At 32.9% G+C, this 26,459-nt stretch overlaps 1 protein-coding gene across 1 annotated transcript in view; it reads left to right on the forward strand.

Moving 5' to 3' along the window:
• Nucleotides 1–938: 938 nt before the first annotated feature.
• Nucleotides 939–26,459, forward strand: part of LOC105621911 — a 55,261-nt gene continuing 29,740 nt past the window's right edge. Inside the window, exons 1-2 of the mRNA XM_012203348.1 lie at nt 939–1,173; nt 2,927–3,169. Coding sequence (XP_012058738.1) covers nt 939–1,173; nt 2,927–3,169 — 478 coding nt within the window. The remainder of the gene's footprint in view (nt 1,174–2,926; nt 3,170–26,459) is intronic.

Below are 26,459 nucleotides of genomic sequence, written 5' to 3' on the forward strand. Positions count from 1 at the left end.
TTATAACATTTTTCAATTAAAGTTTAAACAAGCCCTTGTTAAACTGAAAGTTTTTGTAGAAACACTGGTTCGTATATAAATGTGTGTGTGTGTGTGTGTGTGTGTGTGTGTGTGTGTGTGTGTGTGTGTGTGTGTGTGTGTCATTAGATCCTAAAGAATTAATCAAATTTTCATTGAAATATTGCAATTATACATTGCAATTATTTAACGTGGATAATACAAATTTTAAATCTAGTTTCAAAGAGTTAATCTCAATAACAGAAAATTTGATTTAAAACCAGCGAACAGAATACACGTTAGCTGTGTCAAATATGAAGCATATATTTATTTGATGGATAAGTCCCAGCCGAATGGCTGAAAGTTCGAAAATACATTATGTTGAACCTTGCAATAAATTTTAAATCGGGTAAAATCAAGTGGCATTTGGAAATTTATCAATAATTACAAAAATGTGAACTCCGCACGTGTAGGAAAGTAACTTCTCGATCTGCGTGCAGCAGCGGAAGCTACGAAGTGAAAAGTTCCAACGACGACCGAAAGAGCAGTCGTTCTCTTCGTATCCGGTTCTGTCGGCAGCCGGAAAAATTATTTTTACTTCAATCGCGAGTGTGTGTGCTTCGTCGTAGTTGTCGCGTATTACTTCGAACTTATCATTGTGAACTTTTTAAAGATAACTCTACAATATTTTTTACAATTTCTGTAATAATCTTTCCATAAGACTTTGAAATATCACACAGTGTTATTTTCGCAAAAATAATTTATAGCTAAGTTTTTCCAAGAATTACAATAAATTTGGTGATTAATTTGAACAGAGTGCTTCGTGAATATTGAATTATTATTATAAAATCTTAAGATTCAATTAAATTACTAAGCTTAATAAAGGTGACAATTCTTAAAGCATTGAACTTTGTGTTGTGGAATCAACGAACGCGAGGCAGATGTCCAAGATGTTGCGAATAGAATTAGTGGGCCTTCTATTGTTGGCCTGCACGCAAATTCTTACGGAGCATCGCGATCATCGTGAATCACGGGATCAATATGGTTACCATCAGCGGTTTCATGACCTTCAGGAAAGAATAACGAGGGAAGTTCGGGTCAAAGAAGGCCGATTACGTGGCATGGTGATTCAACCCAGAACTAATTACAATTTGCAGCTGGTTGACGTCTTTCTTGGTAAATTTTAAAGCCATTATATTTTTGCCATTATGTTTAATTACAAAGAAAATTTGTTATTGTAATTTATTTTTGTATATCTAAAGCAAAACATTAGTGAGATGCATTTATCATCCTTACAATTGACTATATTAACTTCTGCTTCTTCAATTTCTATCATAAATTCATATTTTGACAACCAATAGTTTGATTTCTTTTTCAAGAAGCTTATTCCAACAATTAATGCATCTCACTTCATTTTACTACGACATTTTACTGGAAATGTAATTAAATAATTTAACTAAATGTAGGGAAAATCGGAGTTGTTGGCACAGTTTTCACATTAAACTTTTTAAACTAATTATTATGATTAATATAATAGAGAGAATCTTTCCCTATATTTTCATTCCAGGACGATTCTGTAAATTCTAGTTTTTTTATGGTTAGTCAAATATGTTATAGTAACCAACTTGCTTTGATAGTGGATTAAACTCCGTATTAAATTAATGAAAGTGTAATAGAAACGAAGAACAGATCGAAGAAACAGACATGTACTTTTTCATAAAGATTGTAACATTTAAAGTTATTTTGTAATGACCAATTAGTAAAATGTTGTTGAAAAACAAATATAAACTATTTTAATTGTAACTTACTTTTAATAAAGAAATATTAAATATAAACTGTTTTATTAGAGTTAAGTTATAACTAACTGTTCACATATGTAGTAACAGCAAGCTAAGCTTTCCTCAAATATCGGTTTCATGGCTTCATAAGAGAAGTCATGGCTTAATCTTTCCACACAAAGGATTCCAGTATTGAATCTTTCCTGTGATAGTTAATGCTAAAAATATACGTTTCCGGATCTAATTTTCGAAGAAAAGACGCGTGGAAACTATTTGAAACCATTTATGTATACATTTATGTATACATTTAATTCGGATGGAGACGCTAAGCTGGTTGATGCAAAGCCATCGTTTCATATGCAACGATCTAGTACAACGGTATCTCGATAACGTTCGATATTCGGAGGAAACTCAGCTCCGGTCAGTGAGCAAAAGTTTCCTGGCAGCTGCATATCCGCGCTTTGAGAGTCCCGATACGTCAAAGGATCCAAAACGAGGAGCGTGCGCTCGCGCGTCCGTGTATTTCGGGAACAGATATTACTGCCATCGCCGCACATCTCTACCCCTTCGGCTTTCTCCGTCTTTGCTTGACTCGCCCTGCGCATCTGTCAACTTGCACTGACACGCGTTGAATTGCATCCGCGTGTGCATCACATCGTGATAACCAAGTATACATATATCGTTCCTTCTCAATATTCATCTACACATTTGAATTGCTTCTTCCTTAAGTCCACCTGGCTAAAGATAATTAAATTAAACAGAATCGATGAAAGAATTAAGAAGAATATTGATTACAAAATTTGATTAAATTTAAAATCGAGAATGGAGAACAAAATTTTAATCAAATAGAATTTTAATCAAAAATGAGGTTTAATTGTGTTAAAATTAAATTGAAGTTTAATTGTAATTTGATTTCAACTGATATTTCGGAGGAACGATGATATTTAGCTTAATTAGAAATGAAGTTATTAGCGTGGCACAAATAGGATTCTTTTTCAAAAATACATTAAATGCTCTTATAATAACAATTCAGTAAAGTTTATTTCTTCCAAAATATTATCTGTTTATCCTGTAATAGAAACGTCAGTTATTGTATTATACTTTAACATCACGCCATGAATCTAAAAGCAAGGTTCTCCCTTGTGTTTTAGGAGTTCCTTACGCAGAACCTCCCGTGGGATCCTTCAGATTTTCTCCGCCACGCTCACCGCAACCGTGGAGAGGAGTGAGACAGTCGCAGGAATTCGCTCCAGTTTGTCCGCAAGTCTTGCCAAATCTTCGAGAGGAAGTAAAGCCAGGCAGGTACGAGTATCTGGAGAGACACTTGCCGTACTTGAGGAACCAGAGCGAGGACTGTCTGTATCTTAACATCTATGCTCCTCATCAGGCTGAAGGTAGGTTCAAATGGTTATAGGAGTAGCATGGTCAATCAAGTTTTGAGTTTGTTTGCAGAAATTCACATGACTTGTTCATGTTGCAAATGAACCCAATTTCTGATTGGGGGTCCTCCGCCATTATGCGCAATAGGTCACCTTTTTAATTCCATGAAGAATAGTATTGCTGTGAAAGTTGTCGTGCATTGATACCAAAAATATAGTCAATCTGTGATATGTTCGGATATGTCAAGAAATTTAATCCATTCTGATATGCTATTAAATTAAGGAAATCTAAGATTCATCGAAGATAGAGAGATCGAACTAGGATTTAATAAAAAGTGTGGCCAAAATTAGGTTTCTGAATTGGTATTGGTGATGCTCGATAGGCGGCGTTCGTAAAACTCCTCTCATATATGCACACATAACCTAAAAACAAAGACGTTATTCTTTGACATCATGTTCTGATAGTAAGAAGAAGACGTAAATTATCATTAAAACTGCATGAAGAATGAATCCTATTCTCTATACTCCGTGATGTATATACATATATAATTTAGCGTGGATTCTCATATTTAAAGTCGAGAATAATTCTTTAATGCCGCAGGCAAAGTAATTCTTCGAGAGAATAAAAATATCTGGTATTGAATGGAAACTTTCCTCGGATTTTCCTGGTTACAGCAAACGAAATATGAAATATCACTAGGAAAAAAAGAGGGATCGGATCGACCGTTCCATCTCGCGCGGGCTTACGATTATGCGGGTGCATTCGGCTCTGCAACGAGCTTTTCCACACGGTCAACTGCGTAAAACAGCTGCCATCGATTTACGGGGTCGGTCGGTGCGGCGTCATGGTGGAAGGAACGGCAGGTTCAGTTTTCGCGTGCGCGTTATAAATTCATTCGCTGCGTCCGTATATATTCATTTCGCCGCGACCGGTCGCCCCTTCGATGCGCGTATTCACCATTTTACAATACTGTTGGCCTAAGTGGGTTAAAACTCGCGTCGTCAGGCTATTTACGAGCGTATGGAAATATCTGCAAGAATTCGAAATCGAATTGATCGGTGGGGCTTTCGGCATAGCTACTACGAGGTATCACTCGCAAAACCGCACTATCCCGTCGCATCAGCGCGTCTGTTTCACGCTGCGATACGTCCGCCATGAGCCGAAAATTTTTTTCCATTGCATTTCTACGATGTAACATGATTTCGATTCAAAATCCTATCTTTCGGATCGATTTCAGTATTTCCCTACGTTTCATGTTGATTATTGAAAATGACATGAAAAAAAATTATGGAAAATATTATAGAGAAGGGAGAATGGAGAAATCTCAGGCACCTGAAAGAAAAATTAAATAAAGCTGACGATTATCCAATTAACTTAATTAACTAATAAGAGCCAATCTTTATTCAAAAGATACTGCAGCTATTTGGTTTTAAATTACAATAATTAATATTTATATATTATGAATATAATTTTAAACAAATAAGAATCTTTGAATAAAGATTTATTTAATTGATAAATAAACATTGGCTTTATTTAACTTTCACTTAGGTATTCGTAATACTTCTCTCTTATTATTAATTACTCCTTTTCTTTCGTAAAATAAATAGCTTTTAAATTTCTTATAACCTAAATAGTTCGAACTATTTAATTAATGTTTAATATATTATTATAATTAATATATTATTATGATTTTGGATTTCTTATGTTTTTGAGGATGTATTATGTGCATAGTTTTTACAGAAAATTGAACTGGAATTAAAAATTTAAACTTTCTATATAAAAATAAATGTTATATACATATATAAAGCGGTTCACATAATAAGATCAATATCTTATAATTTTTATAATTTAAATAAAAATTTTCTCATTTCATTTTAATTATTTTGTAAAAACATGTTTCTCATTGAAATAATTTTTATCCAGATTTTAAATCACTGTGAAACTTTTTGTATTATTTTTAATTTATAAACAAAAAATTTATAATATGGAAAAATCTGTAATTTTTTCATAATTTTTTATTTGGTTAAATATTACGTTTAATATTTCTTTAATTTAACTTTCGTAAGTTAAAATGTGCTATATATTATCTGTACACATAATCTGGTCTGAATATGATGTAACTCGCTTATAAACTAACTTCTTCAAGAATGTGACATATCTTCTTTATTCATGTCCTCTTTCCAATGTGAAAATAGGTTAATCTTTTTACCACTGTTTGAGAAGAGCACTTCGTATCTCTTCAGATAAACACGATAAGTAGCACTAGATTTCCTCAGCGTTTTCTTAGTAGATAAGCATTAACCCGTTAAAACAAGCTTAGTTCATAAATATCGTAATTACCGCAATTGCGGTAGTCTTGCTACCTTGAGAAATGAAATTTTTGAATTACCTATCTCAAAAAATTAATTAAACAATATAATATTTTTAGTACATATTTAGTACATATTTTGCGTTGCAAATTTTTTGAAACTTTTACAAGCTTTGCATTTTAGTAAGTGTTAAAATTTATTAACTTGACAAATTCTAAATTAAAATGTCAAGGCTTTTTATAAACGAGCAATTGTAATTAACTAATAAAATTCGTCTTTAATTACATACGTATAACGCTATAAAATTCAAATGTTTCGACTTACAAAGTCTTCATCAGTGATAATAAAAAGAAAACGTATTTATATAACCCTACAATGTCAACAAACTTACATATGATACATAATACAAATTATCGTTCTAAGCTAATCTTATATATTTATTTCTGCGTTAAGATATTACGTATCGAAATAAAGATATCTAGTTTGAAGTTTGAAAATAATTGTAAAATTGTGTTTAACTAGTTCTTCGATTGTTCGAGAATCAGTTCAATCGATATTTTCATGGAAAAATCATGGATAGTCAATCAAGGATTTCTTCAACGACTATCCTATTATACAATTAAATGTCTATACAATTCTATACAATTAAATGTCAATTTATGATTAAATAATTACTATAATTAATTCAATAGTGATGAGAAGTTATTTTTTCACTTATGTTAATTTATATAGAATAGTCAATTGAATCAAAATCAAAAACTGTGTCATCGTGTAATAAAAGGCTATTGATAAATTTTTTTCATTTTTTAGTAAAAAAATATTATAATAATAATTATGTTTTCTAACACAGAAAAAATGCATAGGTATTCACATAATAATCAAAGTAACACGTCATTGAATCATTACGCTTATTCTCTCAGGATGATGCAAATGTTGATTGAAAATTCGGTTAGATATTTTAATTTTATTTCTATTTTGACGAGCTTAACTCATTAACGAATACATTAAGGGAGAAGCTGCGGATAGACGAAATTACTATTACGTGTCGCGGTGTTAGCCTTCTGCGAAAGATATATCGGATTTGGAATAAAATGTGCGTTGATGACTGCCCTATCTCGGTGGAATTCAGCTTTGGGGTTGAGTGAAGCTAGAGTGGAAAATGTGTGCACGAGTGGTACTCGAGAAAGTCGCCAGAACTAACACAGCCTTTGTACCGCCTTGTCGTTCTATGGTTCCAACGAGACCAATTTCTCTTCTATCGTACTTTATCCAAGGAAGGATAGAGCATGAAAGGAGAGGAGGAAGTAGGAGGGTGCATGTACTTGCAGTACTTTGTGCTTAGTACCCCAAAATACGTATAATTATATCGACGATGCATTCATATACCTACACATACTTTACTCCCGAAAGTGAAGTGATTCTCGCTTGTTAATTTTACCTTAAGCCCCTCCTCTCTCTCTTCTCTCTCTCTCTCTCTCTCTCTCTCTCTCTCTCTCTCTCTTTCTCTTTTTTCCTTTTTTCTCTCTGCGTGCTATTCACGAATGTACTTTACGTATAATCATGCTATTATTAAGTTTAAATTAAGCTATTTTACTATTAAGATAAACAAAAAAAAGTAGAGGAGACCGGGATAAGTTGTTATAATTTTTGATTAGCAATTTTTTCCGTATTAATATATACACATGGAGGATAGAGAACAGAAAACCGAACTTATATGGATGAAAATGTCAAAAAGCGTAGTCAAAAATGATCATCTGAATAGTTCGATCTAGATGTTGTTTCCGTTCCACGACACCGTTCTCACAGTTTGCATTGGTATCAGTTTTACATGAAGAATGCTTTATTCTTTATGTAGTTTAAATGACAATTTATGTTACTAAAGCGTGATATCAAAGAATAACGTCTCTATTCTTTGATTATTGTGTGTGCGTAAATATGAGAAGTTTTGCGATTCAAACACCGCCTGCCGAGCAGCATCAATACCAATTAAAAAATATGATTTTGATCATGTTTTTCAAAGCTTAATTCGGTCTCCTGTTCTCTATTCTCCATGTGTATATATTTAAATTAATGAATACCTATGCATTGCTTCAAGTACATTTTTACCTAGATAGTCAATTTTTTTCTAATTTCTATCTATGTCTTTAAATACTGAAAATTAAGATTTTCTATCAATAGGTAAATTGTAATAACTTACCCCACTGTGAAATTGTTACAATATTATTGTTTACAATATTACTTGAGATATATGTGTATATATAAATATATATATATATATATATACAAGGTGTTTGGAAAATAATGATAAATCTTTCGCATAAGAAATAGACTAAACTAAAAAGAAAAGTCCTCTATCATTTCGTAATAGTTAACAAGATATTAATTGTTAAATTTGCCGAAAATTGATCTTTAATAATTTTTTACTCAAATACTTTACAAAAAAACTGCAGAAGAAACAAAAATTATTTATTTTCTTCTCATAGAACTCTAAGAATTTTTCAGAATTATTCAATACCGTATTTTCTCATATTGATAAAAATGAGAAAATTGCAAAATGATAGAAGACTTTTCTTCTCAGTTTAGGCATTCTGCGAAAGATTTATCATTATTTTCCAAACACTCAGTGTGTGTATATGTATATATAAAAGCAAATTCAAGATTATAATGAAATCAAATACGATAAAATATAATAGAAAGAAATGAAACTAATTCCGAGCTGTCCTTGTTTCAGTTTACATATGCATATGTATGCGTCCTATCTGTAAATATCGCATAAATTTATGTGAAAATATTAACGTTATTATTCTTGTGATTTATATATGTATAAGTGAACACAAATATGGTGCTGCCCTGTGCTGTCTTCAAGCATGGAGACGAACAGTCTATTTATAGAAGTCTGTGCATCATTCTGTAGGAAAAAAGAAATTGCTTTCAATGAGATAAATTGTTACACTGTAACCGATCAAAATGTAACAACTTGCCTTAACCTTCCATTTTCAATTCGAAAAAATACAGATCGATAACCAGTACATATATTTATCGATTCGAACAAAATGTGTTATTATAGTCAAATGTATATAAAAGAAATATACAAAAGGATAATCACATATCTGTATATAATATACAATAACACAAGCAATTTATACAATGAAATATTTATTTTTAATAGTGAAAATGAAGAAAACATATGTAGCATTTTCTAAAGTTTAAATATGGCGACTGAACTAAGTGAAATTGTAGAATATTATAAGAATCACATATGAAGATTCATAAAAATGTGCTGCCACGTATGGCAACTAAAAAAACTAATTGTAACAACTTCTGCTTTCTCTTAATTAATCATTTGATCGTCATAAAATACGAAAAGAACAATTTTGTTGAAATACAATATTTAAAGATTTAGGTTACATAAATTGTTGAGATGATTTAAATTAAAATTGAAACAACTGAAAAACTGAATTTTATATCGCTGAGTAATTACGTATTTTTGAGAATATAAATATTGCTGAAGATGCGTAAGTAAATACAAAAATTATTCATTCTGTGAATTTGCCTCCCAGAGGAATGAATCGTTAGAAGGAATTTCTTATGATGTCTCTTTGAATTCTAATTAATGGAAAAAAAACGTAGCTATTCTCTGAAATGTTAATATTTAATACTTTTAGAGTTGCTTCTGCCGTCTAAGTCTCCAATGTAGATCAAATGTCAATTGAATTCGATAGTGAATTTATTATTCTCTGTTTCGTCATGTAAAGATAATCCTTGATTCTTCAAACTCTTGCTTTCTTGCGATTCTGATCCTCTTTGGATTGTCTTCTCGCAGATTTGAATCTGAATATCGAGGTGAGAAAGCTAGCATTTGAGATTCTCCTTACGGTCGACGCATATTCGGTACGTCGCCATATTGCTTCCCTCCGCCTCTGTAAATCTCGCCCTCGGGCGAGATTTATTCGACTGTGCACCGTAGATCGAGCATTAATGAATTTTCCGATATTTTACAGCGCCGCAGGGGTTACGATCGCTGAAAGCCAACTCCCTCCCTTACTGCTTCGTATTTTTCGCCTTCATTTTCATCCTTTCCCACTCAAATACACATACTGTCTGTGTCACTCTCATGTATATCCATGAATAGTAGAGTTCTAAAAAATAAAGAATAAAGTGTGATTTATATTACGGAATTATATGTGAATCATACATAAATTGTTATTTAATCATCGTAATATTGTAAAATCGTAATATTGTAAAATAATTATATGGCAAAATGTTAAAAAAAAAAAACCTTTGTCTAGTGTAAAATTTAATCCGGTATATAATTTATTTTTGTTCCTAAATCGACCATTTCTTTGAGTGCTATCTGTTATATTGACATATATTCATATTTTTTAAATTAAAACATTAGTAGTAAAAGAAATAATATGTTAAACATTATGATCATTGGAAATATTATCCATTTCACAGACATAATATTACTCTTGAAAAAAAAATTAATTGTAACATAGTTTTAATACTGAAGTTTTAATATTTAAGAGAACGAACATACTTTACACAGAGTAGATCCTTTAACCTACGACAGGACGGTTTTCGATTTATTCGCAGTCTCAGCACATCTTTCATCGCCCGACCACGGTTTTTCGTCGGCCAAAATGTACCAAGAATAAGTTTTGTTTACCAACCGCGCCGCGAGCGGTTTCAAATTAAAACGTCGGAGTGGCCGCGTGGGGCCGATTTTTCTGCCTCTCACAGTGAAGGTTCTATAAATCCGGAATAACGGTAGCACCTCGATGATGCTGTTCGGCGTTTATAAAGGAGGCCAAAGAGGAGGGAAAATAAATGAGAGATGATTAGCATCAACAAGAGCATGAAAGACGATGTGAATATTTTGTCGTAAATTAACCGAAATTGGATTTATTAAAATTGAAAATCACACATACTATTCTAAAAATTTAAGGGACTACCTCCAAAAATGGGCAATTTCCAAGAAAGTATTACTTTATCAAGTGATTGTAATAAGATCATAATTATCCTTAAACGTATTTTCTGATAATACATTTGCTGTTCTACTAGTAAAAAAAAAAGTAAGTGTTTAGAGAACAACTTAAATTATTAACTTCAATTGTTTATTAAGGCTAAATATCTTAAACTGTGAGAATTACACATCAGAATATTTCGTAAATCTGAGAATTCAAGATTTTTATTTTCATTGATCGAGAGTTCGTAGCTGAGCTTTCGAATGTAAGAAACCTGCAGAATTTCAAGCTCGCCGAAAACATCTAACAAAGGATGGCAGGAGCTCTTAATCGGTTGAAAGGAGTCGGTGACCGCTTACACGGCACGGTTTCCTTTAAAACTTCTTAGTTGGATTTCCTTTTTTTCATGAAACTTTGGTGAAAGAGATGCTATCAGCAAAATGAAACACATTAAGCTTATTTTATCATCCTGTTCAGCTCCGATGACATTCTTTGATGTGCTTATCATTTTTATTGAAGTTTCAAAACTTGATTAATGAAAATAATTTGTCAATACATCGTTGCTTCATTAGGAAACTTTGATAAACAAGATCCCGAGATCCTGGGAAAAACATTTATCAGTGACAATCTGCGTTTGCGAAAAAAGTTCAGATCACTGGGAAGTTCGATCCGTTCGCCACGTTACGAGCAACGCTCCAAAGAAATTGGCTTTGTTACGTCAGAAAGCGAAACCGTGCGTTTTCATCAGTTTCGTGTTCTAGAGTTTCGTGAAATACATGTTCGTCCTCAAAGGCTGCGTCTAATGGCTCGTGTCGCAAAAGTTGCCCCAGTCAGTTCCTCTTCGTCTCTTTATTGCTATTTCCGTTTAACCGGCATCGCATCACATACATCATTTATTTATATTGGGAAAGACGGATAAGTTTTCGAAATGCGTGGATATTTCAAGATATATCAATTCTTTATAGAATAAGAAATTTAACAACGAGGAATAAGAAATACATATCCATGCAGCATAGAAACTTGCAACAATATTGCTACAACGTACAAACGTTTGTAATATTGTTGCAACATTGCCGGATTGATTGTACGGATAATAATTGTAAAACTCATGAAACAACAATCTCAGAGTAGTTAATTACTTTTATTTTCAAAATCCTATGATTTTAAATATCTCAAAGGACGTAATAAGAATCCATAAATCCTTCCTTGGAGATGTCCTGAATTCAGAAACTCTTCAGGATTGGCTTATTCGAATTCCGGAGCTCTTAGAAACTACATTTCTTGGATGTTAACTGCATCGAATACTGGATGTCTTGCATCTAAAGTGTCTTGGATTCTTACAGATGCTTACAGTTCTACGCTAATCCTCCCCAGAAAATTTAATTCAAAGCTATAAGCTGAACTCACTGAACCGTTTTAATGTAAGTCATTAATATCCATTATCCGCTCTTACGTTTTCGTCATCTCAAAGACTTAAAAACCACGTAAACAGACCAACGGTAGTCGACAGGTCCTTCAATACACAGGAAACAAAGATCCGACTTACCGTGGCAACAACAATGACGAGAAACAGCGGAAAGTATCGTCTGAAGCGAAAGTTGCAGCCGTCGCAACGAGCACGCCGTTTATTTTAAGTTCTTTCAAACTGTACGCCGAAAGGAAACGGCGACCACGCGAGTTGAAAGAGCGCTAGACGATGGAAGAGAGATATAAAGGAAGAAGAAAGAAAAGGAAAGTCGACCAAAAGAACGAGAAAGAGCAAAAGAGAGAAAGAGTGAGGGGGTATCGCGCTGAAAATAGAGGAAAGCGAAGAAATGGTGGTTGCTCCAAACCATTAGACAAATTTTATATATAGTATTAGAAAACTCGTTTGTTTTTGCCACACGTTGGTTATTGCTTTTCACCCCAGAGCAATAATCGACATTTCGACACTGCGAAACGAAAACCTTTTACTTCTTTTTCGTACGCAATAATTGAACAACTATTATCGTCGGACAAAGAAAGTTTTCCCATAGAAACAAATAATTCTTTCTAGTCATTACATTGTTCCTAAAGAAATTTTTTATATCTAAGCAATAAATGTAAAAACTATTTCATAACTATACTTGTGCGTCGATTCTTCATGTCTTTATGCCTGAAACTGATAAACCTACAGTCTCATCAATGATAACAATTAATCGTGATTCGTTGGGTCCGATCATTCAATAAGTTTTCTTTCTTCTTTAGCTTTGTAAGTTTTATAAATTCTTAATTTCTGAAGTGAACAGAATAAATTTAAGAACCAATTGGGAATTCGCAACAAGTAATCCACAAATCCTAACTTAACGCATTGATTCGTGTGACCTGGGTATAATATAATAGAATCTTGGCTGAGTAGTTCATTAACACATGGATCACGTTCGATTCCTCGCGTGATATCTGGGCAACGTGGAACCGCCGCTAAACATAATCGGCTGAATAGACGGATATTCATGCGGGTCGCCGGAAGGTTCTTGAACGAGGGTCTAAGGGATGGGACGGCATGATTCGAGACTTACATAATGATGAACCGAAATCCGTGGCATGCACGGCCGATATGTTACTGTCCGCTTCGATGGCGTCTGGTCACAAGTAGGATTGGAGATGAGCAAGCGGCGTATGGCGTACTGCTTTCCACCCATATTAAGTGGCTAACTCGCGGCCTGCAGGATGCAGTAAGGCATTTGCGAGTGACTTCGTTGGATGCTCACGAGAGGACTCGGTAGCGGGTGGAAAGTCTTGACTCGATTACTGTCGACTGCTAATATCGGTAGTCCACTCTATACAATCTCGCTTTTGAGGAAGAACTCATGGAACAAGGTGAAGAAAAAAAACGGCAAAAAAATTTATTGTATTTTATTGGACAGAATTCATAAATGCACTAAGAGAACTTCACGAAGCAATAAACTTTACTAGCTTAAAAGATGAAGCTAGTCGATGTGAAGAGAAAATGATTCAAAATTGAAATCATCTACGAAAGATAGACAACCTTGTCGATTTTTCTTTACATGTCCGACAAATCAGAATATAAAATCAGAATATAAAAGATGTTTTATTACAGTAACATCTTTTACATTACTTCAATAACAAGAGCAACAAAAAATGAAATCTGTACTTGTAGTAAGAATGATAACATTATACTCTGTTTTGAAATGATTATTGCTATGGCTAGATTTATAGTTGTTCAACTTCTATCAGAAGAAGATGGAGTTTGCTAGAAGTTTGATATCAATGAGACTTAATTGGAACGATTGCAATGATTCTGCTTGTTAGAGGTATTAGAGCATTTAATTGGACGAGTTTCTAGAAACGGCTGGAGTCGTTTATGACTCTAATAAATAGAAGCGATTTGTTGGCGATAATCACGGATTATAGAAAAAACTTCATGGGCCACCGCGTTATTTGTCAAGATTTACTTCTGTATCGTTTGTTGTCCGCTAATGTTTATCGCTTGCTATTAATCTAAAATTAACGTTAATAATGAAACGTTAATAACATTAATAACGTTAATAATGTTAATAACATTTCGTTCCAACTGAAAAAAATTTCATTTCCTTTTAAGTTTAAATTAGATTTCGATTTTTACACATTTTCAAAGATTTTAAATATTTTCTTTTTCAATGATATTGTTATTTTAGTATTCTTTTGTTTCTTTTTCACGCTATTTCCATGTTATTTCTAACTTTTCGTTTGCACTATTTTCATTTGCGTTCTACAATCATTTTATGCGTGTTTATTAAAACAGATGATTCTCGCAAAGAAACGCAGCTTCATCGATCTTCTCGAAGCGATGGTTCGTTTGCGGGGGAAACGTCTTCGACTATTTCCGTACGTTTGCACGGGCACGAAAACACGAAGCTACCACCGCCTTCCTCCCGTTCATGCATCGGTGAGACAAATCGATGCTTCATGAATTTACAGCGAATGAGTCGCTCAGTCGTTTCATGAAATAGCGCGTTACAAACCGATCCCCATTGATTTGCTGCGATTTGTAAACCATCGGTCACTTCACTCCCTTGCTCTCGACCTCATCCCCTTTTCTCTGCAAGAAAACGCAGCTGTGCTAAGTTTTCGTCCAACAAAATAAGCGAAGCAATTGTAGCACGAGATGTCCTGGGCGGAGTCGCTTCTCCCTAAAATAGATTTCTGTGAATCGCTAATATGCTGAGAAAGATTTAATGGAATTCTCTGACTTTAGAAGAGAATTCGCAAAACACCGCAATGTCCCGAAAGATGTATTACGCTACTAACAATCAGAAGTACGCCAGCATTTTGTAGTCGCCTTTTCTTGCGGAATACTTATTCTAAATAAAAAATAATGATCTAAACTAAACTGTCGAGATAGTAAACAAACAATAATTAGAAATTTTCAGATGATTGAGAGCAATAATAACGCAAGTTGGTGCGCAATAGTTTGATATTAACAATAGTATATTTCAACTCTTACATTACAAATCGATCAATCGTTTCACCTCCATTCGAGCCATCTTTAGCAATGAAGTAATTACATGTGTTGATGAATTTCTTGTGATGTATTAAATCAAATAGCAAGTAGAGTCTCTCATTCGAAATTTAAGAGACATAACTATCAAAAAGCTGTACAGCTAAATAATCGCTAAAGGAGAATATAGAATTAGCGCAAAACCGTTGTGAAGAGGAAAGTGAATCTTGAAAAGACTTACCTATTGCATTCCTCGATTGCACACTGGAAGACATTATAATAATGTATCAGAACGTACTTCTATATCGAATAACGTTCGTTACAAAAATGAACATTAAAACATGATATTGAATATAAAGGAAAGTCATAGAATAAAATAAACCTTTAGAAACATAATCTCCGATGTACATTATATAGACAGTCAAACATATGATAGTCTATGTCATGCAAAAGTAAATATGCAAAAGTCAGTGGATTGAAAAATTATAATGACGTATTGTATTTTTAACAAGTCAAATAATTTCAATTTTTATCAGTAAATTAATATTTAAGTTAAATCATACTTTATTTATTTTTATCAAAAACTTTTTAGATAAAATAATGTGATTTCAAAACTTGTTAAGAATGTTTAAATATGCATAGTGTAAAAATTCAGTGTCATTTTATATTTAAACTATTCTCTTGTAGCTTAATATTAAATCCGACACTAATCTTTTCCCCAAATATCTTTCGTTATCTAATATTTTGGTGTTATCAGAATTAAATTTGTGTTTGAATTATAATCTGTTCCGAGATGACTGACAGATTTTCAGTTTTTTGTCATTTCATTGATGTTCCTTGATTCTAATATTGAATTTTTTACCAGTCTATATAAGAGGCGTTGCAATTTTTATAACCAATCTTGTAAACTACATTTTTCTTTGAATTATGTTCTAGTGAATCTTTTTGAGCTTTAATAATCCCATCAAGTTTTTTCAATTAGGCTGAAGAAAGATAATTTGATATTAAGATTTTTAGTGATGTTAAATTTTTCATAAATCATGAAATTCAATCATCAACATCATATGTAATTACTTCATCGCTGAAGATGGTTCGGAATGAAACTAAAACGTTCGATCGATTTGTAAGAGTTGAAATATACTATTGTTAATATTAAACGAACCAACTACTGCGCTATTATTGCTCTCAATCGCCCGAAAATTTCTAATTAATGTTACTTATTCTAAACTTGATACGATTAGACTTTAAGTCTAGTTCTTGCATAAGTAAAACTTTTCAAGCTAAAATATTAAATCCTTAAATTTCAGAACTAAATTTAAATTCTTTAAATTTCTAAATTCTTACATTTTTACTACTTTCTGAATGATTTTATTCTTTTACATTACATTTACACACGTCTAGAAAAAAATTATGTTTAAATTGAAGAAACCATTTCTTTTGTTGATTTTTTAAGTTAAAGTAAAAATATCTTTGAAAAAAAAATAAATAAAAAATTACTTGATTTCAGGAAATGAAGGAAATCAAAGAAGAATTTATTTGATTTCAAGAAATGACGTTTAAATCAAAGAAATTTTTCTTTAGGTGCATCTTCTTTAAAAGTACAATATTACAGAGAAATCAAAAAATATCCACAAAATTTTATTTTATTTTTCAAATTATTATAATTATATATATTTAAAAACAAATTCTTAATTAATTACATCTTATTAAATAACCGAAAAGTTTTTGCACCAAAAGATTTTCATTTGTTACTGAACTGAAGAGCTCCATTAGATGTCTGGAAGAATTTATTCGCGGAAAGATGCGCGGATATAATGATGCATTCCTGAAGCGCCTTGTAAAGTTTGTACAAATACAAAAGTGGCTATCTTAAATATTAATTATTTTATTTTTTTTGTAAATATACTAATGATTTGATAAACTTTGTGGCTAAACTTTTTTCACTTTGTATATCGTTATTATTAAAAAAAACAAGCTATACGCGAAGACGTACATAATTCTTTACTTCTTCCTTTTTCTATTTATTAATATTTACGAATGTTATAATAATTCTATATAATCTTTAATAGTCAGTAAAAGAGTCTCGAATATGTTAAAGGATTTATCACGAAACTAATGTTCTTTTGTAGGATTAACGTAACCGATAAGTTACACAAGTTTTGGCAAGTTCATCTGCACGTTATTTTACCGGCGGCTTTTGCCTTTGACTGACAATAAAGCTAACACTCAGCTTACTGGCATCCCGAAGTCTCTCTTCACGCATCAATATAATGGAAAAGTTATCGGAACGCTTTAGAGCGGATCTTGAAAGTTACGGTAACAAATTCGCAAACGTTAACTCATCGGCTTCCTCTTTAGACGTCCTCAAAATTAATAATGCATGATGATATTATCAATTTTCATGTTCGAGAGAGAAAAGCTGATAAAAGAAAAATGCTTGCTGATGCTAAAATTACATGAATACAACTCCATCCAATATCTTTAATTTCTAATTGATATTATATTATCTGATCTTGTACGTCATGATAGCATTTTGGAAGCATTTGTACATAATTCGAAATTACTTTTGTAATTGTACAATTATTGAAGGAGAATAGGTTTTGAAATTGCTTTCACTCGATTTCGAATACTAAATTAAAATATAGATTTTATTAGAACTTCAGAAGTACAGGTTGGCTTATTATTAATTATCTTAAGGTAGATATCACACTGTTTATTTTATACGAATCATTTTATCCGATTAACTTTACATGATTTGGCTTGCGTAAATCATTTTATGCGAGCATTATTGAAGAGCATTTCGAAGCGATGAATATGGAATATTGATGTTGGAATTAGTAATCTCTTTTGCAACCTAATTAATGTGGTGTCTGTTTACAATACTGACCATATTTAGCGGACATAATATCAACACATTACAATATGAATATATATGATGATGAATGCGTTGTTTTTTCAAGAGCAAATTCTTTTAAAAATTTCGAATTCGTCTGTCCGCAATAATTTTTCACAATTTCATTAGTAAAGAAAAATTCAGAGACGTTTTTAGCATTTCCACGGGTAAGACGGCCGATTCCTAATGAGGTCGGGATAGTTTATCGCGGAAGCACATCAGGAATTATGAATGCGGCCGTAAACGGCAGCCAACACTTTTCTCGTTGCAAGATGGCCGCAATGGGTATCGTGCAGCGGGCGCAGCTCCCATTAAGCATCTCCAAGCTGCAAGTAGACCGGACTAACTACGCCCCGCTCGACTTCTTACATTCTAATGAATATAAATATCGCTCTCTCGCTTCGTCTGAGCTGTTCTGCCTAGCCTCTCGCACCCTGTATAATTGTTTCCGTGGGAGCGTCTAGACTTTCAGATAAAGTTCCTATTATTTTACTAACAGTGCATCCCCCATCGCTTCTCCGCCAGCGTCTCTAACAATCTTTCTCACCTCCCGCTCTTCTCTTCCGCCGCTAGCTTCCGTATTCCGCCCTCCGATAGCGGTCGAGAGCTCCGCTTGAAGTAAACTCTCTCCGCTCGATAAAATCTTCTGCGGCTCCACAAATTTTATTTGTCGCATTCTGGGAAGTGTTTGTTTAATATCTACATATCGTTCGCCGAGAATCGATACGCGCCTGCCACGCCCCCACGTTTATTTTGATGAAATTCCTGTGAGCGGAACATATTGTGTTCCTAAGTGGTCACACCGTGGCCAAAATCTGGGGAAAATCGTCGAATGGGAATTCAACAGATCCCATTGGATTCTTGTCTGTATTGGAAATTTTATCATCTTGAATTTTTTGTAACATTTCTATCACTTTGAACTCTTGACGTAATTTTGGCTCCGAGTTTTAAAATTTATGCATCTTGGCATCTCTTAATTTGTAGAGCTCTTTATTTGACTTGACACTTTGTAGTCTCATTCTTTGAATCGTTAATACGTTTATTTTAGATTTACATCTACTTTCTTAAATATTTAGTATTTTCATAGATGTAAATTCTCTACATTTTAATTATTGGATTTTGAATTTTAATTATTGAACTTTCCCTCTTGTATAAGAATAATATGTGCAGCAAATAAGAACACTGAGTTGTGAATGTAATTATGCTACTATATATATATTTTTGTTATACAGCAATCAATATTGAAATATAATATCTGCAATTGCTACAATATTGAATGTCAAATGTGAAAAGTTGCTTTTAAGTGACAGCAAGCTAACGGCGGCGTTTAATCCGATTCTACTCTTTTGTGCCCGATAACATAGCGGTATTCATATATTTCATTCCTTGTAGGAGCCAACGATAGCCGACACGTTATTAAAATATTTATTTTCCAGTCGGAAATAGCTGTTCAACGCAAACATAATTTACTGATGTTTGTGTTATGCACGGATGTGGGTACGTTCGTAGACCATCGTTGATCTCAGTGTATTATCTTCAATTAGCTGATGGAAGTGATACAAACCCTTTTTAGTTGACCATGGTTTAAACTTCACTTAACCCGCGTTAAATTACGCATTTCAATGTAGATTGTAAATGACGTCCGTCTTAATCTTTCGAGTGAGTCTCTTCGCTAGGATTACACGCCAGGATTGCAGGGATTGTTAGAGAGACTAGGATTCAGTAGACGAAAATTACAGGCAACGAGGTAGATGAAAATACGGAAGCGATGTGCTTTGCAGATCGCTTTAAGCGGTATTATAATAGCGTTGTCGTTGAGGTAATTATCATTTGAGCATAGCTCTTAGGAAGATATTAAAATCATCTACTTTGGTATCAGAAAGTTTTTGATATTGCGCGATTAATTTATATACTTATAAATGTTTTTAACGTTTAAAACTTAAAGTATATCCAATAATATCTGTTATTTCTTCAATAGAGAGAAATACATTATCGAAAATATCTTTCGCAAATTTTAAGCTTTAAAATATGGAATGTTTGAAATATAAACCTGAAAAAATTAAGGAATTCTAAAATATACTTAAGAAGAAAGATTAGCGATTAGTTTTCAACCAAACTACATTACGCAAAAAAATTAAGAGACAGTTCTTTCTGCCCTTCCAAAAATAAGTAATTTTCAATAGAACTTCAAACAATAAATACGAGCAATTAAGAGCCGAAATTCGCATAATTGGAGGAATGGATTATATTAACATTTATTATTATATTTCTCAGTACTACATATAACAAATACCGAACGTTTCAGCTTAATTCAAGTCATGTTCAGCAGTCTAGTATAATAAAATCTCTTGATAAATAATTCGAGACATCTGGTAGTCTCGTATAATACAACTTCCTTAATTCAAGTAGTCGTAAATCAAAGTAATCAAGTGCAGCTAGGGAGTCTCTCAGATTATCAAATCTGAAGTATGTAACCGTCATTTAGCTGTTAGACTAAATGCTAGCTGTGGAGAGCTACTGCACAATGGGATACTATAAATTAAATCACGATCGGCAAAAAGAATATCACAACGCCAAGCATCTTTAGCGACATATTCACAGTGTGTCGAGAATTAACTTTGCCAAAATTGATCAAAATGAGATTTAAAAAACATTCTAAAGCTTGAAATTTCTACTTTTTAGATTGATATTTCAGATAACGGTCTGATTGATTTTTTACGAAGCTACACACAGTTATAAATGGAAATCTGTCAAATCTTCAAATTTTTTACGAGCTTTACGAAGTTTCATTGACGTGAATTAAAAATCGCACATAAATGCAGTTTCGAAAGATCGAATTTTTGTACATTTCCTATTTTTGAAGGACAGAATAGGTGATCTTTTAATATTTTTTAGTATAGTGTAATAAAAATTCTAAAAAGAGTTAAAAGAGTTGAAAGGTATTTTCGAACTATGTACATTCAAAGTGTCGACACGGCTTTTGAAATGTTCGAAATAAACACGCATTCACGCATTCGGAAGTATCTTTCATGACGTAACAATGAGACATTTGCTCGTGCGAGTTTAATCGATTGAGATAGTGAGTAATCGTGGCACTCGCGGTGGAGCTTCCGGCATGTAACAGGACATCGTAAGTCCTCTTAACATGACTCGCACAATGGCTGGCAGTAAGGCCGATGTGTTTCCATGACCGGGTCAGTTCCATAATACCACGCGGACGGCGCAGCAAGAGCCGACCGTGGGATGAATGTTACATGTGCATGCCACTCAGCAGATTGCAGCCAACTGAAGTGCAGTCAGATATGCCGCACAACGGTAGTAGCATCATCCTCGAATGGCGTGGACAGTAGCGATGACGTTCGTCGAAAATCTAAGCTATCCATTGGCGTAGCTGCGATAAACAATCGTATTTTAAAATTCCATTATTGGTCTTTTAATAAAAATATGCGAACGCTCTAAAAAAAAAAATTTTAATTAAATTAAAAAATATTCAAAATTAAATATTAAATAAGCAATACAGATGTCAAGGTATCGAAATAGCTAGAAAGTGGGAGTTAAGATAATTATCACAGATATCCAAAAGCCCACAAATTTCACTAAAGGTTAACAATTCCAACTATCCAAGGTACTAAAGTTTCACAGATTGAAATTTCCAAAGATTCAAAGTTCCAGAGTTTGAAAGTTCTAATGGCTGGAAGTTTGAAAAGTCCAGTGTTCTAAATATCTGAACTTTCAATGGGCAAATACCAAGACGGCGCCAATGTAAGGGTAGTCTCCCATCGTAAAAATGCCGAGTGGTCATTTATACGTATGCGGTACGACGTAGTCGAAATAGTTAAATAGAGATAATGGACCGAAATGGGATTGGCTTCTCCTCGATGATACTGCTTGTTCGAATTATGAAGATGGATGAAAGCAATCACACACTCGCCACAGACTATCTGTAACTTTATATTTTCCCGGAACAAATCATGCTCTAAACATCCATTCTCTTCTGCATCTTTTTTCTGTCATTTTACATATTACTTCCATTTCTGTCATAAATATGACGCACGAAATGTAACTTGGTGAAGATAATAAGTTATTATCGGTAGTAATTGATTGTCGCTGCTTATACATAAATATAATTTTAAAAAGCAAGATAATATATCCGACAGATTTATACAACTACAGATCGTTTTCTTCAAGAGTAATACAACAAAAATAAATTTCTTAGAAATGGAAAAAATTATTTTTCAGTTTAACAGAAAATTATTGACTATTCAATAATAACGACAAAAATATCGTTTTAGGAATATAATTTTCAAGTAAGGGAACGATGTATGCTTTTGTGTAGATAGAGCGGACTAAACTGAGTCGAAAAGTCTTCTACCAATTTGCAATTTTCGCAATAGTTAACAAGATATTAAATACTAAAATAAAAATTGCCAAATATTGGTTTTGAATAATTTTTTACTTAAATACTGTCAATTTTACAGAAAAATTGCAAAAGATAAAAATCATTTATTTTCTTCTCATAGAACTCTAAGAATTTTTTCGGAATTTTTTATCAACTTTTTAGTACTGCATTTTCTTATTTTTATCAACATGAAAAAATACGATATTAAAAAATTCTGAAAAAATTCTGAAAAAAATTTTAAAAGAATTCTCAGAACTTTATGAGAAGAAAATTAATGATTTTTGTCTCTTACAGCTTTTTCTATAAAATTGATAGTATTCGAATAAAAAATGATTCAAGACTAATATTTAGCAATTTTTAATAATTAATATTTTGTTAATTATTGAGAAAATAGTAGAAGATTTTTCTATTCAATTTAGTCGGCTCTATCTACACAAAAGTGATTGGCAAAAATTTTCGGGACACCTTGTATATACATAATTTAATCATTTTGTGGATTGCACGGAAATATATTTATATTATTTATATTATATTATATTTATATTATATTTATATTATATATTTATATTATAAATTATATTATAATTATAATAATAATAATAATATTGATTACGAATAACAAAGATAATAAAAATAACGTTCTAGCTTGAAATTCTAGAGTACTTCTTGAATTCGATGTTCTATCATTCACAATTGTGCATTGTCTTTAAAGAGGCAAACATTAGACATTGTACAAACTACAATAGGTCTAATCTCAACCCCAGCACAATTGAGATAAAAGTAAACAACGGTGAAACCACTACCATAGCACGGTGCAATGATTGAAACGCGGCGTGGAGTATCCATTACTTAGAGAGTATTTTCAGTCGACGAGAGTAGCCGTTCTTCATTTAATTATTTTCTCTTGATATCTCACGGCTCTCTGAATCCATCTGTAAATTAAGTTGGCCACCGCCTCTCTGAAGAGGCGCGCTGGCAAAGATTGCGGAAGAGAGGCTCACAGACACCTGCAACCCTCGCTTTATACGGTACAAAGGGAGAGCCTCCCTATTCTTTTTTAGCACGCGTCTCTCACTTTGGCGTTCAATTATCCACCAAGGGCAATGGAGTCACCAACTTCTCAACCGAGAACCTGCTTCTTAATGCGTTTCCGTGCTAGCTTCTACGCGGAACAATTTATGAGTGTTTTCTTCAAGAATGCATTTATCTCGGAATGCCTAGCGTATTGTACTGTAAATTCGACATCTGCAATTTTCCTTGTACAGCTTGTTTTTGCATGCAGCCTGTTCAGAGACGATTGTATTTTTAATACCACATTCATCTGCGATAATTGAATTAGTTTAGTGTTTATAAACTAGATAAGTCAATTGTCACGCATTTGAAAAAAATGTATATGTTTTATTCAAGTTTCATTTGGAATCATTTAGGCTGGAATTCATAATCACGTACAATAATTTTAAATCCTTAATTGAGAACATAATTAATTACAGATTCATATTTTGGATAATATTTAACAGATTTCAAATTATAGATTCATCAAATAAGATGATATAATTGATATAATTTATGAGAGCTTTTCAGTTTAACATTACGTTATAATCATAGATATAGTAATTATTTAAAAAATGTCTAATAATTTAATAATTTATTGTAGATAACTATAATCATTATATGACTGAAGATGTGTTAGAAGAAGACGACATGTTAAATGTTTGTAAAATACTTTATGTACATAAAGTTTATTATTCAAATAAATAATGATTAAAATTTATCATTCATCAATCAGATTGTAGAAATAACAAGTAATTCGCAAATCAGCATTTTATGAATTAAATATGCCAAGATTATGATTCTTTGCGTAAAGATTGTATGTATAGATTGACGAATAATCTAAAATGAAATTATTCGTCAAATGGGATCGTCCGAGTTGGATCTCTTTGCGTTTTGGTTTTTTTATGAGACGAATAAGAAATTATTTTAGACTTTCACACATTAATTCTCGGAGAATGCCTTTATTTCAGTTTAACAAAAAGTTGTCTGCAATGTATTAATGCGATAGATACAATCGATAATGCAATTTCAAAGGCACAATATCACCAAGCAAAATTTTGGAATCGTTGGTATGTCGAAACACGATGTGGTAAATGATAATAGTTGCTCCGAATTTACGTTTCGGAATTTTTCATTGCAGTCATTCTTGATGAATGGAGCATGGACACAATACGTAGCGTACTACGGTTTAACATATTTTATGTGATATATCGCGACGCCTTTTGCCATGAGGCCATTGATCGTTACGGTCACGGTATCCGTGCGATATTTCATACATTTCGATGAGGTATTTTGAGATATAATCGTCGGAATCTGGAACCAGCAGCGATGCGATAAAAAGTCATAATACCCTCATTTATAATGGCCTCAGGCCAAGCGCACAGTCTGCCAGCGACAAATCGATATGCATTTTTGACCGTGTTAATTGGAAAACCAGTGACCCTAGAAACACGTGGAGAGATTCATACCTCGCTTCACCTCACCTCGTATACAGTTAGATTTGGCTAGTTTACGTTGGTTTATATTATGTTACGGGCAGATCAAATTCCAATTTGATTCGATCTAAAGAGCACATAATCTCTAATTTCACAGGTCAAAATTCAGAATATCCAAAATAATAGAATTTAAAAAATTGAAAATGTTTAACGTCTCGAAAATAATTCAGAAACTATAAATTTAGGAAAGTCCAAATCTCAAGAATATGCAATATTTCTACTATTATACTTGTTACTAATTAATTTTTAAATTGCATTTTTTAAAATTATGTGATAATTATTAAAAAAAAATCTTATTAATGTGATATTTAAAGGAACACTTTTAAAGTATAAAAAGTTTTCGCTCTGGAAAAAAAAAAAAAAATCAAAGATACCTTAAACTTCCACGAAGCGAAAGCTCAAAATCAGAGTACCCTAAACTCCAGATCTGCGTGGTATGTACGTATATGTATATATAGTTTAGTCGGCACGCTTCAGTGAACTCGACTACGAGTAAACGTAAATGGCCGGAGGGAAACACTGTACAAGGGAAAAAGGGAAATACGCGAAGCTGAATGCGAGGGCGTAACGATGTAACGACTTTTGTGCGAGGAATGCGCGCGATATCCATGACGAGCCTCGAGTGCGAGGAATCTCTACGGAATGCCCCGAGATACAGCAATATGCATATACGAAACGCAACTCGGGAGTTATGCATAGCATTAAATGTAAAGTATAATATGCGAAAATGAGAGCCTTTTTAGCAATGAGTTCTGATCGTGATAATGGAATGTCGATAATTTGTTGTGTAAATCGCGTCGACAATGAAGATTCGGTAATCTGAAAAAAATATAGAAATTTAAAAATATAGAAATAAATCACAACAATGGAGTGCAATACAGTCACGCAACTATTTTTTTGTTTCGGCAAAAATGGCTTTAATGGTGAAATATCCCTTTAAAATGTATCTCCTATAGTTTCAGAGTAATGTTAGCAAAAATATGAAAAATCTGTATTCTTTTTGAAGGAACGCTTTTCCCGTGGAATCATTTTGTGCAAAACAAAATAGCTATGCAATTATGTTTGTAATATATTTGCATTTCTATAAAATTTCAGATTTTTAGAATTTTTGATTTGTCAAATTTTTTTGCAAAATATAAAATAGAAAATAGAAAGGAATTCAAATAATTGGAAATGAGCGAATACCAAAGAGATTTTTGGAGAGATTATCGGCTTTATATATTTTCAATGATTTAAAAAAAAAATTGTCAAGTTTAATAATTTTATATATGAAAACGTCGGTATTCTAAATATAGAAAATCAAATAAGAAAAAAATAGCTGTATCTTTTAAATATAGAAAACTTTAAGAGAGCAATATCGGGAGCACACAAATTTTCACGTAGACAACCGCCACCAAAAACCACAGCGGATTCATGGCGGTTGCTTCTGTGGCGTCTAGACGGGTGATGTATTTGACCGGAAGTGAGGTCGATCGATTATAGTAGAGAGAATGTATAACGATTGACGTGCCGCGGTACATCGCTCAAGCGGATGTAACGGTATCGTGTCGTAATTTCGGAAAACGACGCTCGAGGCAATGCTACATTCGCTACAGAAATACAAACAGCGGGGACACGGGGAGAGTAATATAATCTCTCTCTCTCTCNCTNCTCTCGTCTACGTCTCTCTCGTCTCTCTACGTACTACCTACGTACTACGTACGTCTCTACTACTCTCTCTACTCTCTCTAC

Source organism: Atta cephalotes, assembly GCF_000143395.1.
Source record: "Atta cephalotes unplaced genomic scaffold scaffold00038, whole genome shotgun sequence".
NCBI lineage: Eukaryota > Metazoa > Arthropoda > Insecta > Hymenoptera > Formicidae > Atta > Atta cephalotes.